Below are 15,978 nucleotides of genomic sequence, written 5' to 3'. Positions count from 1 at the left end.
AGTTACAGCTCACTGAGTCTGTGTCCCTGTAGAATGTCTTATATTGGCTTGGGCATAGTGCTGTTTGTTGGAATTATGTTTTGTGATTTAACAGCAGTAGTCTCATTAATTAGGCATCTACTATGTGCCAGTCTTATGCTAGAAGCTTTGCATACATATTCTCTGCTCTTTCTTATAAAATAGGTAGATATACTCATTTTATGGATAAAGAAACAGAAGCCCAGGAAGGCAGATGACTTGCCTCAGGCAAGTTCAAGATTTGGGCAGGATTTGAACCCAGGTCTTTGGGGCCTCAGAACCTTTGGTTCTCCTACTTTGTTCTCTTACCTCCCTTTTTTATATTATAGGCTTCAAGTAAATGTCACTATATCTATATGTCAGCCTTTGTCCAGTTTATAAAGAGTGTTTTCTTTGCTACTTCTTTGACCTTAATTAGAGAACTGTGGGGTAGAATGAGGTGTTGGACAGTGATTAAAATGAGTGCCTGTCTTCCTTTAATCGAGGGACATGATGTGGAGAGAACACAGAGTCATAGGCATGACTTGTAGGTGGCAGAACCAGTATTACACCCTTCCCTACTCTGCCACTTCTCATTGGGTGCTAGTTGAGTGTTCTCTCAGCCTTGTCAATAACACCCACCTTTTTTTAAATTTTATTTATTTTTTATTTTTTTAAAAATATATTTTATTGATTTTTTACAGAGAGGAAGGGAGAGGGATAGAGAGTTAGAAACATCGATGAGAGAGAAACATCGACCAGCTGCCTCTTGCACACCTCCTACTGGGGATGTGCCCGCAACCAAGGTACATGCCCTTGACCGGAATCGAACCTGGGACCTTTCAGTCCGCAGGCTGATGCTCTATCCACTGAGCCAAACTGGTTTTGGCAATAACACCCACCTTTACTGTGGTAAGGAACCAGTGAGGGGTGTGTGTGGAAGGTGTTTGTAAACACCTAGCTTCTCTTGCTAGCATGCTCTGCACTTCACATATTTGGAAGCATGGTCTGCTTCCTTTTCCTTAATTCATTTCCTTTTTGGGTGCCTCCTCAGAATCAGTGCTATAGTGGATACCTTGGGAAAGCAGAGATGAATGAATCAAGTTGCCTCGGCTTCTTACTTCATTGTTTCCATCTGTCCCCTTTATGGGGCTTGGATCTCTTTCATTGCCTTAGTTTTCACTCTTTCAGGCTCAGTACTTTTTAAAAAATTACCATTTGTTGGAGAAGTACACACAGGATGAAGGAAGTACAAGGACAAGGAATCACAAGCCGTGATCCTCATCTTGTACCCGAGGCAAGTCCATTGGCCTTATCACTGCGGGCTCAGGTGTGGTGATGTGTAGGGACTGTTACTGCACAAGGGAATCAAGGGAATCGGCTCTTTAGCATCAGAGTCACCTCCTCTTGTTGCCAGTCAGGGCTCTTCATCCACTAGATCAGGGATTTTTAACTGAATATTTTGTGACTATGTATCCTAGTTCTGACTTTTTTCTCTTGAGTAGGAACAGGCTGCCAACATATATAAAAGCTGTGTTTCTTCCCCCCCTTTCCTTCCATAATCTTCCCACCAAAAACCTTGGGAGAGCCCAGACACTACACAGATGAATAAAGCATGGTCCCTTCCTCAAAGGGCGACTGGGCCTGTTGGGTAAATGTGGGGAAAGAGTAAGAGCTGAGGTGAGGGCTAAGTAATTACTGAGGGCCCTGCATAGTATACTAGCAAGTTGGGACTTTATCTAGAAGACTCTGAGGGTTTTCTACAGAAGAGAGTGGATGTTGTCAGTAGGGAAAGGATGGACTGCACAGGGTAAAACATAGGGTCTCATTTTCTGGGCTGGCCTGGCCACTTTTGCCTATTGGCACATTTGGGAATACCTATATTTCATCATGCTCCTATTAGATTGCCCATTCCTGCCTGCACCTCAGTGTCTGCTGAGACTTGTGCATGGGTTGAGGAGAAATACATCCTGAGTCAGGTTTTTGAATAGAGGAAAATGTTCATAGTGACCATTAGGTTGGTGTGGTTTTGTTTTGTTTCGCCTTAACTCCTTTCTTTAAAGATTTTAAAGTTTGCTCCTTTGTAGAATTCAAAATAAAACCCTTCATTCCCTATCTGATAAAAGTGGAAAAGTGGTCATGCTGTTGAAAACCAAAATCTGATTAAAATTTTATGGGACATGAGAATACATTGTATCCATTATGTTCATATTTAAATAAACAAGCAAACACAAAACATTTGGTGTCATGCTGGCATGGTGTGAAAACCTGGAATGACAGACAGTAAAGTAGTGCAGGGCCAGGCCAGATGCTGTAAGAGAAGTGAGGAGGTTGTCTTAATGGGCATCTGAAGCAGACACCGTTGAGCATGAAAGCCCATGTTGGTGTATGGGGAGTAGGGTTTGGGTCTGCAAAGCTGGCACATGTCACTTCTGGTGGTGGATTATTATACCAGGTAGATTCCTTCTCTAACTGTTGTGTGGAGAGATGGAAAGGCTCTGATCATTTTGCAGACAGGTATATATGCCTGTGTTAACTCTAAATGATATGATCCGGGACCCTTCCAGTGCACGTCGTGTCATGAGAAGAATGTAGGCTTTGGTTTGCATCCCAGCCCAACCACTTATAATCTTTGGGACCTTGGGCTAGTCACTTCTTCTGAACCTCAGTTTCCTTGTCTATAAAGTCAAGATGATATTTACAGGATTTTCTGTGCCTGGCAGAGTATGTATCCGATAAATATTTCTCTTTCTTGTAGACATTGGATTAATAAGAATATAGGTAATCCCCTTAGAAATTGAGAACAGGATGTTGGTTGAGGATAGCTGTTGTAAAAAAATGCAGACATATTGGTGTGTCCTGCATTTTTCTAAATGCTCCCCCACCCTACTCCCAGCATTTGCTACCATGAACTGGTTTTAGCTGTCTGATAAACTGGCTGTGTACAGATGACCTTAGCTTCCCGGGGAAGGTGTGAGAAGTCTGGCATTTCAACAGCAGTGCTCATTTACACTACCTGGACCATTCAGGGGCAGCTGCGTACCACAGAAGACATTGACACTGAAATAACTAACCTGGTCTTTCATAGACCTTCATACTTGGACAGTCTGTATTGGAAATGGCCCTTAATTGGACAAGGTAGACAACAGAAACCTAAACAATTTGTTTGGTTGAGATGTAATGAACATCTAGGAAACCACCACTCAACTAAAGAACTAACATATTGCCAATAAATTACATCTACCTGTTGTTCCTACCCTACCCCATCCTCCTGATTCCCTGCCAGGGGCAACCACTCTTCCAAATGTTGTGCTGATCATTTTCTTGTTTTTCCTTTTGTTTTACTTCTTTTCATCTCTCTCCCCACCTGTATTCATCCACCCCTCCTTCTCCTCCCCGTTCCCTTTCGCTCTCTCCCTCCCACTACAAATCTACAACATGTTATCTTGTTTCCTGAGGTTGAACATTTCTTGATATAATTATTGTCATATGCTTTCTTTTCTGTGAAATGGCTATGCATGCTTTTCATGTCTTTTGCCCATTTTTCTGTTGGGCGCTTTCTTACTGATGTGTAGGTGTCTTTATGTATGCTGGTGCTCAACTCCATTAGTTGCATATGTTACAAATATCTTCTTCCATTTTGTAGATTGTCTTCACTCTCTTTAAAGTGTCTTCTAATGCACAAAAGTTTTCCTATTAAGGTAGCCAAATTTATTATCTTTCTTATGCTTAACACTTTGTATCTTCATAAATTCTTTCCTACTTCAAGCTCAGAAAGATATTTACTTATATTTTCTTTTCAAGTTTGCTTTTAACATTTAAGTATTTCATCCATCTGGAGTTGATTTTTTGGCATAGTGTGAGTAAGAATTCAATTTCATTTTTTTCCTATGGATAAACAATTTTTCCAATTTCCTTTTCCACACTCTCTGTCATGCTGTCTCTGTCCAAAAGCAAACTTTGACAGATGCATAAGTCTGTTTCTAGGCCCCTCTATGCCATTGGTCACTTTGTTTGTCTTTGAACTACACTGCCTAATTACTGTAGCTTTACAAGAAGCTTGTTTGGCTACCCAGGCAAGTCCCCCTTTCTTTTCTTCTTCAGAAATGTCTGGGTTATTGTTGGCCTGTTCTTCCATTTAAATTTTGGAATCAACCATTCTAATTCCACAGAATAATTGAGGTATAACTTATATACAATAAAAGTACCCTCTTTGTTGAACAATTCTGCATTTCAACAAGTGTAATCACCACCACACTCAACATATTAGGGCAGTTCCATCACCCCGAAATTCCCTCATCTCCTTGGTAGTTGACCTCCTTCTGCTGTTGGCTACCACTGCTCTGTTTTCTGCTCAGATTTGTTTCTCATTTCATTTAATCTTTTTCCAATGTTCTATTAAAATGTGGGTTTTTTTTTTTTTTTTTTTTTTTTTTTACTGCAGTTACATTAAATCTATAGATCAACTTAGGAAGGAATCTACATCTGGTGGTAAGTCTTCTTGTCCTTAAACATAATGTATCTATCAACTTAGATTTAGCTTGACAGTAATGGAAAGTTCTTAATTTTTAGAAAGAAAAAAATCTAAACATTTTAAATCTTTAAAACTTCTAAAAGAATCATTTTACAAAATAATTGTTCATCTAAATAAATACATAAATGCACACAAATATATGTCAGACCTGTGGCAATATTACATTTAAAAAAAAAAAAGACCCGTCTTGGTTCCAAACCAGCTTTATTGCTCTTCTACAAGATCTTAGGCAAGCTGCTTAGCTTCCCTGATGCTCTGTCTCAGTATCTGTGTGATGACTAGAACCTCCCTTCCTTGTGGGGTTATTGTGAAGATTAAATGCTAAAATGTGTGCAGAGTGTCAAGAGACAGTGGACTTAGTACAGTGAAGCTGTGAGTGGATGAGACTATTATGTGGGAGGAACTGCTCTCACTCACCTATAAGGAAACAGGGAGGACTCTCAGCGTTAGTTCCCCAGTGGGTTTAACCAAGTGGCACGACCAAAAGATGGCCTGGAATCATTTCCCTGACAAATTTGGAAAAGGTTAGTGTTGCCAAGCAGCTGACTACACGCTGCTTCTGACAGGCAAGCTGGAATCACTGGAGGACACAGCTGACAGCCAATTCATTTTGCTGATTCATCCATTAGAAGGGTGGCTTTGAGCCAGAACTTAGCTTCCAGATTAAAGGCCGAGAGCTGCAAAGCTGCTGGGACTTGAAGGAATGCTGGTAAATTATTGCCATGTGAAGGCCAGGAGTGAAAAGTGGATTGTTATTTGTTTTCCCTTTTAAGCAATCCTAATTCCAAATGTGCTCAAATAAATTCCCCTTCTGAGGTTAGAGGGTTGTTTGTAACATTTGTCCATGGCACTGAGGGTGAAATTATTGGAAACAATTGGACACTATTAAACAGGTCATTTTGGCTACTTTGTGATCCAGTCATCACCTTTGCTTTCATGGGGAATACTGACTCAGGCCTACTCTTTTACTTGGTGTAGTCCAAGTTAATTTCGAGAGAGGGATTATTGCAGATGTCATCCCTTTTGGGGACATTTGCAAAATGAACATGCTGGATATAGGAATGAAACTTAAAGAGGAAAATCCAGGAAGTGTTCATTTACCAACAGTCAGTACAGAATAATGATGGTAGACTCTATGGGTTCTCTATGTATCATTTTGGTAGGTTAACCTGTTTTAGTAGGTAGTCTCAGGTATATAGGGAAATCAATTCTACATAAAGCTTGCATGTGACAGGGTGAGTTTAAGGGGATGGAGATTATGTCTTTTTTATCAAATACCTAGCATAGTCCCTGGACAGACAGAGAGCAATTACTGGATGGAAGCATAGATGGATGGTGTTTGTTTATATGGAAATTATTGGGTGGTTAGATAAATGAGGGGAAAAGTCAGAAATGTGGCCACTGAAAGTAGGAAAAAAGTAACTGTCACGAGGAATAAGGTTTTCAAGAAAGGATCCTATTTCTGTGGTTCTCTGATTGATATGAGTGACTTTGGTCAATAGCATGTCTCCAGAATTTGATGCCTGTTTATCTCCTTGTGAGTGAGTCAGAGCACACTATTTTCAGCTCACATTTCAGTAACTACTTTACTTCTTTGGGAGACTGTATACTATGAAAGTTCCTTAATACCCTCATGGTTCTTTTTTCTTTTTATTTCTCTTTAACTCTAGAGTGAATGTTTGAAAATTACAGCAAACTTCTTAGTAAAATTTGTGTTTCTTACAGAATTGTTTTTTTTTCTTTTCTGTAGTTTTATTTTGCTCTTTAAGTAGCTAAACATTAAGGGCATGACATTCTGTAATCCACTATTGTGCTGAGAAGTTTTAGGCAAATCTGGCCCACTTGGAATGAAGATTAAGTGTCAAGTGTAGGATATGTGGAACATCTGCCTCTCACACAGTTGTCTTTCCCTCTGATTTCAGGTCCCTAATATAATTGAGTCCTTTGTCCAGTTCTGATGTTTTCAAATACTGCATGCTTATCACCAGTTGCTGCATTCTGCCTGCACTCATTCACGTAATATTTATTGAGAAGTACTCTGTACCAAGAACTTTGCTAGAACTGGGTATATGGATTCTCTGTCAAACAGTAAGGTGCTTTTTCAGCTGTCCAGATACCAAGTCAGCAAGGCCAGGCACTTACTGTCTCACTGCCAGTGTGTGAAATAACTGTTGGCAGTGAGAGTGGGCTAGGAGAGTATATGCTCAAAATGCATGAGCCAGAATCAGCAAGTGGGTGCCTATCCACCCACAGGCCTTCCATGGGTCCTCACTCCCACTCCACCAGCATTTTCCATCCCACCGGCCTCTGAGGAGGACACAGCAAAGGATTGCAACAAAACTGACCTGGCCTTAGTTAAGCATTAACACCAAGGAGGGAATAAGCTCCATCCAGCTTTCAAGTATTCCTGCCAGCCAGAGGCACATTACAGAGAATTAGCAGTCTTTAAAAGCGGAAGGAGAAGAGGCATGTCTTAGGCATTGTGGGGATCTCTTGTATTTGCAGAGTCCGAAGTGAGGTGCAGAGCAGCAAAAAGGCCCCTGGCTTTAGGGTCAAAGTAACCTGGTTTTGCATCCCATCGCTGCCGCTCACTCGTGGTGAGGTCTGCAGTAAATCACCTGACTTCTGTGCCCCTGCTTTCTCATCAGCAAAAGCAGTTCCTCCCTTGTAAATGTATTGTGAAGATTAGACATCATGTATGCAAAACACTGGACACACACATATGGTAGAACTTCAGTATTTGACAGTGAGGATTGCTTTTATTGCCATTTTTATTTTTAACAAAATAAATGAGGGTTTACAGTTTTCTCTTAGTAGTTTTGTTTTATTGTTGTTTTCATTTTCTTACTCTGGAAATGAATAATTTTTAAGCAGCAGTGTTACCTGCAAATATTTTGAAAATTAATCTTTTACTTACAGCATGACAGTTCTTTATGTTTACAGAGCACTTTCACACTGTGGGTGAGGCTGTGGAGTAATGACTCTCTCTTTTCTCCAGATGAGGAAACTCAGACTTGGCGAGCCCAAGGAATATTCCCAAGGCCACCTGGCTTCTCAGTGTCAGAGCTGGTGTCTGAGCTCAGACCTGAATCCAGGGCTCCTTTGACTACCTCAGTGACACCTCGGGGCTAGGTCAGGCTCTTTCATAATGATTTTTTTTCTTTTTCTTGTAGCTGTCAATACCAGCAAATATGCAGAAAGCTATCGTATTCAGACCTATGCTGAATATGTGGGGAAAAAACACGAGGAGAAGCAGATCAAGAGAAAGTGGCCAGAAGATAGTTGGAAGGAGATTGAGAGAAAGCGGTTAAATCAGTGTATATCCTGTGCTCTGCAGAATCACTATTACCACACCAATAGGTAAGAATCATTGGCTATTGATTTAGAAGCACAGTTATTCTAGCAATATCTTTTTTCTTGCTTCCTACAGGACTGTAAGTAATAAATCTGACTTTTGAGAAAGGACTTTAAAAAAAAAAAAACTTTTCCCATAATATCAGAAGTTTCTACTACCTTAATTCTTTCTGTGCTTTATCGACCACAGCTGGTTCACTCACAGAAAACCCTTTTGAGGCAGACAGGATACATCTTATTCCTATTTTAGAGATTGAGGAAATAGGCTCCTTGACTTGCCCACCAGTTTCAGTGAGAGAGCCAGGTACAGAGTTGAACTCTGTTGTGTCTGATCCCTTCCTCTTCTCAGTATGCCATGTTCCTCTGCCTGAGCTCCTGAATTCCCTTCAGATCCTACATAGGCATCTGTACCACATGCCGACTATAAAACGAGAACTTGACAAATACTTCCTTTAATGCTTTTCATAATCCTACTTTCAGAAGTTAATACTGGTAATATTTTGGCATCTTTGTGAAACTACAAAACATAGGTATAGAAAAAAGGGGTGGGAGACGTTCATTATAGAAAACTGGAGGCCTGGTGCATGAAATTCGTGCACTCAGGGGGAGGAGGGAAGTCCCTCAGCCCTGTCCGCTCCCTCTCGCAGTCTGGGAGCCCAGCTGACAGCTTAGGCCCCCTCCCCGTGGGGCAGTCAGACATCCTTAGCACTGCCATGGAGGTGGGAGAGGCTCCTGCTACCGCCACTGCGCTCACCAGCCGTGAGCCTGGCTCAGGGCTTCTGGCTGAGCTGCGCTCCCTCTGTGGGAGCGCACTGACCACCAGGGGGCAGCTCCTGCATTGAGCATCTGCCCCCTGGTGGTCAGTGCACGTCATAACAACCGGTTGTTTCACTGTTTGGTCAATTTGCATATTAGCCTTTTATTATATAGGAGGATTGTAAAATTCATAAAAGTGTGAATTAGCAAAAGAAAAAATTAGCTAGAATCCCACTACCCAGAGGCAATCACAATTAATATTTTGTATTGCTCTCCATACTTTGTAAATGGCTTTTTAGAGAGGTATGATTAACATAAAATAAAATGTACAGATTTGAAATGTTTAGTGCATAGAGTTTTAACAGTTATATACATCCATGTAACCACCACCCTAAGCAGGATATAGAACATTTTTATCTCCCCTCAAAGTTTCCTTGTACCCCCTTTTAAGCAGCCCTAAGCAACCACTTCTAATTTCCATCACTATAGATCAGTGATTTTCAACCTTTTTTTGTCTCATGGCACATATAAACTAATTACTAAAATTATGCAGCACATCAAAAAGTGTATTTTTTTTTGCTGATTTGACCAAAAAATAGGTATAATTTTTATTCATTCACACTGGACAGCTATTGTTGTATTGACTGTTGTCATTTTTTTATTTGACAATCTAAGGGAAAAGAGGTCAGTATTCCTGACTAAATAGTCTGGCATTGCATGTTTTAAAAATTCTTGCGGCACACTGGTTGAAAATTGTTGCTATAGATTAATTTTTATTATTCTTGGAATTTGTAAAAAAAAAAAATGGAATCATATGGTATTGTGTTTGGCTTCATTTGCTTAACATGTTTTTGAAATTCATCCCTGATAAAATGTGTATCAGTAGTTCATTATTTTTTATTGTTCAGTAGTATTCCACTGTATGAATATACATTTACCTGTTCTCCTGTTGGTAGAAATTTGGGTTGTTTCCAGTTTGGGACTATTATAAATAAGGCTGCTGTGGTCATTTCTGTAAAAAATAAATTTGTGGCATATGTTGTCACTTCTTTTGAGTAAATACCTAAGACTAGGATTGTTGGTACTTAGGTTAGATGTATGTTAAACTTTATAGGAACAACCAAACAATTCTCCAAACTGGACGTACCATTTTATACTCCCCACCAGTATTGTATGAAAGTTCCAGTTGCTCCATATCCTTGCCAACATTTAGTGCTGTTAGTGTTTTTTCTTATTTTAGCCATTCTAGATGATATAAGATGGTTTTAATTTACATTTCTCTGGTGACTAATGATGTTCATCACCTTTTTGTGTACTTGTTGGACATTTAGATATCTTCTTCCTGAGGTGGATTTTTCAGTGTCCTGCCCATTTTCTAATTGGGTTGTTTGTCTTTTTACTATTTTTTATTGTAAGAGTTCTTTTATGTAATCTGGATATACCTTCTTTGTCAGATATATGTATTGCAAATATATTTGTTTGAGTTTTGAGTTCATTTTATTAACAGTGTCTTTTGATGAGCAAATATTTATCATTTTGATGAAGTCTGGTTTAAAATATTTTTTATGATTAGTGGGTTTTATCCCTGTCCAAAATATCTCTGCATTCCCCAAGGTTGCAATGATTTTCTTATCTGTTGTTTTTTTTCTAGAAGGTTTATAATTTTAGCTTTAATATTTAACTCATGATCCATGTCAAATTAATTTTGTGTATGCAGTGATATTGGAGTCAGTGTTAATTTTCTACATATGAGTATCCAGTTGTTTCAGCAACATTTGTTCAAAAGATTTTTCTTTTCTTATTAGATTAACTTGGCACTTTTGTCTAAAATAAATTGACTAGGTATTTAGGTCTATTTTTGTACGCCTCTGTTTCATTCATTTTTATGTCTATTCTTATGCCAGTACCACACTTTCTTATTTCTGTGACTTTATAGTAAGACTTAAAATCAGGTAGCATAAACCCTCCAACATTGTTTTTCTTTTTAAAATTATTTTGTCTATTCTAGATCCTTTGTATTCCAAATAAATTTTAGAAGCATCTTGTCTGTTTCTTCATTAGGCCTGTTTTTAGGTTTTGCTGTAGAGGTCTTATGTTAATATTCTTCCTAAATATTTTATGTCATTGATGTTATTATAAATGAAAGTTTCTTAAAACAAGTCACTCATTTTCAAGTTGTTTGCTGCCTCTATATAGAATATAATTAATTGTTGTATGTTAACCTTATACCCTGCAACCTTTTAAAATTTACTTCTTCTGATAGTTTTTTTTTAAATATTCTACAGAGTTTTATATACACAATCATGTTAATGTGCCAGTAACAAGCTTTATTTTTCCAATATTTGTGTCTCACTCTTTTTTCCTGCTTTTTTCCTGACTAGCACCTCTGGTACACAGTTAAGTAGAAGTGGGAGAGTGGATATCCCTGCCTTATTTCTAGTATCAGGGGAAGTTAAGTGTTTCCCCATGAAGTATGATTTTTAGGTTGTCCATACAAGTCCTTTTTCAGACTGAGGAAGTTCCCTTCAATTTCTGGTTTGCTAAGAGTTTGTATCATGAATGGATGTCGAATATTTTCAGATGCTCTTTTTGTATCTTTTAAAATTATCATATAGTTTTTGTACTTTATTTTGTCAGTATTTTGAATTACATTGATGTTTTTAAATTAAATTTGCATTCCTGGGAGAAATCCACTTGGTCATGATGTATTATCCTTTTTACATGTTGCTGGATTTGATTTGCTCATATTTTATTAAGTACTAGAGGCCCGGTGCACAACATTCGTGTGCTGATGGGGTGGGGGGGGACCCTCAGCCCGGCCTGTGCTCTTTAGCAGTCCGGGAGCCCTCAGGGGATGTCCCACTGATGGCTCAGGCCCGCTCCCCGCAGGGAGTGGCCCTAAGCTGCAGTCAGACAACCTTAGCGCTGCCATGGAGGTGGGAGAGGCTCCCACCACCGCTGCTGCACTCGCCAGCCGTGAGCCCCACTTCTGGCTGAGCAGCGCTCTCCCTGCGGGAGTGCACTGACCACCAGGGGTCAATTCCTGCATTGAGCATCTGCCCCCTGGTGATCAGTGCATGTCATAGCGGCCGGTTGTCCTGCTGTTTGATTTGCATATTATCCTTTTATTATATAGGATTTCTATGTCTTTATTTATGAGAAATATTAGATTGTAATTTCCTTTTCTTTTATATTTTTGTCAAGTTTTTGTATCAGGATTATACTAACCTCATAAAACTAGTTACTAGTAAGTTCTTAAGTTTTTGGTTGAGTTTACCGGTGGAGATATCTGGACATAGAGTTTCTCTGTGGAATGGTTTTTTATTATGAATTGAATTTCTTTCATTGATGTGGGCTATTTAGATTTTCTGTTTTGTTTTTTTTTTTCACTTTTAGGAATCTGTGTTTTTCAAGGAATATTCTATTTCATTTAGGTTGGTAAATTCATTAGCATAAAATTATTAGCTTAGGCTATTCCCTTATAATTTTAATATCTGTAGGATCTCTAATTATGTTCCTTTAAAAACTCCTGATATTGGTAATTTGTGTCTCTTTTCTTTTTTCCTAGCTAGGTGATTATTAATTCTTTCAAAGAATCAAAATTAACTTTATTGGGCTTTTTGCCTATTGTTTTTCTGCCTTATTTTTTATTTATTTATACTCTTGTTATTTCTTCGCTTATTTTGGATTTGTTGTTCTTTGTCTAGTTTTTTAAAGTGGGGAACTTAACTCATTGATTTTATTACATTTCTTCTTTTCTAATAAAAGCATTTAAAACTACACTAACCCTAGCCGGTTTTGCTCAGTGGATAGAGTGTCAGCCTCTGGACTGAAGGGGTTCAATTCTGGTCAAGGGCATGTACTCAGTTGCGGGCTCAATCCAAGCCCTGGTTGGGGCGCATGCAGGAGGCAACCAATTGATGGGTCTTTCTCACATCGGTGTTTCTCTCTGTCTCCCTCTCTCTTTCCCTCTCTCTATAAATCAATGAAAAAATATCTTTGGGTGAGGATTAACAAAAAAATAAAAATAATATAAAGCTACACTAAATAATAAAGTCAGCACACTAAATAAGAAAAAGATTATTCACCCTTTCAATGGGTACAGCCTTTTAATTCCCACCTACCTTCTGTATACATGACTTCAAGAAACGGTCAGAAATCACTAGACTGTGGCAGAAGAAACTTGAACTCAGCCCTTTTTGTCCTTTGTGTGTTGGTTCCTGATTTACACATTAATTGCTTAACTGCTTCTGTGACTTAGAGTGGTTGCCTTTCCCCTTCAGACCCACCACCACCCAATGCTGTCTAAGAATGCATTTCTGCAGAATGGGCACCAGCCCTCTTGTCCTGTGGTAGCTCACTCCCTCTCAGCAGTAAGGAGTGCACTCAGGAGCTCTGTTTACCATCTCTTGTTTTTTCCTTCTTCCTCCTGGCTCCATTCAACTTTAATGCTTCTGTTCTTGGTTCTCAGCTGCCTTTTTCTGGGGAAATTTCCTATTGTTTCGTTCTTGTTTGCTTCATGTTCTACAGCTTAGGAACAGATTTTATTACATCTGTATCTTTATATTAACCAAATGACCCTCCTACAATTTGCATATTCATCTTAGGATAGATCTTTAGTCTGGAAAATACTCTAGAAGTTATCTAGTCTAGTGACCTCAGAATCTTTCTTGAATTTGAGCAGAGTTAGCAAATTCAATGTAGATCTTGTGGGGGGGTTACATATATTTTAGCAGAGAAAGTGTTTCCCATGACACTCTTTAAACCATTGAAGTGATAAATGCAAAATTTTATAAAAGTTTGCATAGTACAAGAGAATATAAAATGAACAGGTATAGGGGAATCTTTGCTCCTCATTCCCAGTTCTCCTTCCCTGTGGCGGCTACTTTATCATTTTCTTCTGGTGGCTTCACTCTACCTTTAACTAAAAAGTCTTACCAACTTTGACCAATATATCTTAATTGCTTCTATATAAGATTAAAAATTAAGCACATATAGTACCTTCCTTTGCTCTCTGTCCCCTTCTCACTTTCGTTAACTAAATTAGGTTATTTATACTACTTACTACTTTTTTGTATCTATATTTTTGTGCTTTCTTGAGAAGTTGATTCCAAGAGATGGCAGTAGGTATATAGCACGTGTATTATTATGATTGTATAAATACAGATCTCTAGTGAAGAAAGGCTGCATATTTGGGCCCACAGAGAAGAAAATATATTCCTATGTTATTCAAGCTTTGCTGCCCAAAGGAGAATATCTTCTAAATATCTCAGCCATTTTTGTGTAGATTTTTTTGAGGGAACTAATTTTCTTTTCTTAGTGGTGTGTTATTTTTTTTTCTTTTTTTTTGCACTTATATTGTATGGTTAGTAAACTAAAAAATCCCTCTATTTCACCTTCCTAATTGATAATGTTCCTGGATATAGAATTTTAGATCTAAATATTTTATCCTTCCAGAACTTTAAATACATTACCACTATAATCATGGATTTACTTTCCTGTTTTCCTTCAAGGCAGGTGCCATGTTTTCCGAGTCTTTATATCTCTAGCACCTAACCTAGAGTCTGATCCACAGTATGTACTCAGATAGTTGGTGAATTAATGAATGAATAAATAACTACTCAAGTGTCAGTTTCCTGAGTGCTTGCTCTGGGCTAGGTGTTTCACATTTTATCTCATGTGCTGCTCATAGCAACATTGTGAGGGATGAGAGGTTATCCCCATTTCATAGAGGCTCAGGGAGATTAAACAGTTCTTGAATTGGATTTGATTCCAGGGTGATCTGAAGAGCCCTGTTCTTTCCACCCCCATAAATTTTTCCAGGTCTGGGATAGCCCTGTCCTGAAGGAAGAAAGTACTCAAGCAGATTGATTGCATTTAGGTGCGTGCCATACAGGGGACTATTGTCTTAACTATAATCAACACACACCTAAGATAAACATCGAAGAGCTTGTATCTTTTCATTTAAAAGTGATATCCTAGGAAGCTGAAGAGAGGCCTTTTTGAATTTCTGCTTAAAGAATACTAAAATTTTTCATTACAAAAAACAATATTTCAAACGCGTACAAAAGCAGAGAAAATAATATAACAAAACTCTCATCTAGCTGTCACAAAGTATCAACAGTGTGTGTCCAGTTCTATTTCATTAGTACTCTTTCCCTCTCCCCTTCAGATAATTTTGAAACAAATCATAGACAGGGTATCATTTCAACCATAGGCTATATATGTATGTATCAAAAAGATAAGCAGCATTTTAAAACAAAACTAGAATACTACTACCATAAAAATTAATTCCTTAATATCAGTCAGTGTTCAGATTTCCTGCTCACAATTTTTTTGAAATAATTGTTTTGTTTGAGCTCTAGTTTCCAAACAAGTTCACATACTATATTTGGTTGACATGTCTCACTTCTCTCTTAATCTGTGAATTTCCTCTCTCTGGATTCCCTTTCCTCCATTCCTCATCCTTTTGCAATATATTTAAGAAACCAGGTTGTTTGCTCTGTAGAATTTCCCATATTCTGGAACATAATTTAAGTTTGTTTAACATGTTCCCTGACTTCTATGTTTGCAATGAACTGGTAGTTAGATCTATAAACTTGGTCAGATTCAGGATTGAACTAATAAAAAGAACATTTCATAGAAGGTTTTATGTATTTCCTATTGTGTTACTTTGTGTGGCATAAAATATCTACTTGTGTCTCTTTGTGATAAGATTGATCAAGTGGGTTCAGATATTGCTATTCTGGTTCATTCAATATGAAGTTCCCTGTTAGCTTTTCACCTGATAGTTTTAGTAACCATTAATGATCAATTGCTAGATTCATTATTTCATTAAGAGTTGCAAAATGATAATATTATAGTTTGTTCCTTCTTAATTTATTACCCCAAATGCTTTTATTTAAAATGTAAAATTTGCCCTAGCCGGTAGCTCAGTGGTTAGAGCATCGACCCTCAGACCAAAGTATCATGGGTTCGAGGGCACGTGCCTTAGTTGCAGGTCAGGGTGCATGCAGGAGGCAACCAATTGATGTGTCTTCCTCGCATGGATGTTTCTCTCTCCCTCCCCCTCTTCCCTCCCTTCCATTCTTTCTAAAAATCTATGGGAAAATATCCCTGGATGAGGATTTTATATATATATAAAATTTATTCAGTTATCTGAAGATATAGTTCATCTAGAAAAAGCAGAATACATTCTTTAATCTCTATCCCAACACACCTTTTAAAAAACAGTTTCAGAATAAATAATTGGTTTTCATGCTAGCACCTTCCAAAAGTGTCTATGCATGGATTTTTAAATATATATATACTAGAGGCCCGGTGCACAAAAATTTGTG

The 15,978-nt window shown here is 38.2% G+C and overlaps 1 protein-coding gene across 2 annotated transcripts in view; it reads left to right on the top strand.

The window, feature by feature from the left end:
* Nucleotides 1-15,978, top strand: part of PARN (poly(A)-specific ribonuclease) — a 161,607-nt gene that overhangs the window by 111,283 nt on the left and 34,346 nt on the right. For both annotated transcript variants that reach the window (XM_005871979.2, XM_005871978.2), the window contains one exon: nucleotides 7,705-7,891. In XM_005871979.2, coding sequence (XP_005872041.1) covers nucleotides 7,705-7,891 — 187 coding nt within the window. The remainder of the gene's footprint in view (nucleotides 1-7,704; nucleotides 7,892-15,978) is intronic.

Source organism: Myotis brandtii, unplaced genomic scaffold, assembly GCF_000412655.1.
Source record: "Myotis brandtii unplaced genomic scaffold, ASM41265v1 scaffold363, whole genome shotgun sequence".
In the NCBI taxonomy this organism is placed as follows: Eukaryota; Metazoa; Chordata; class Mammalia; order Chiroptera; family Vespertilionidae; genus Myotis; species Myotis brandtii.
This window is presented reverse-complemented; position numbering and strand designations above follow the sequence as displayed.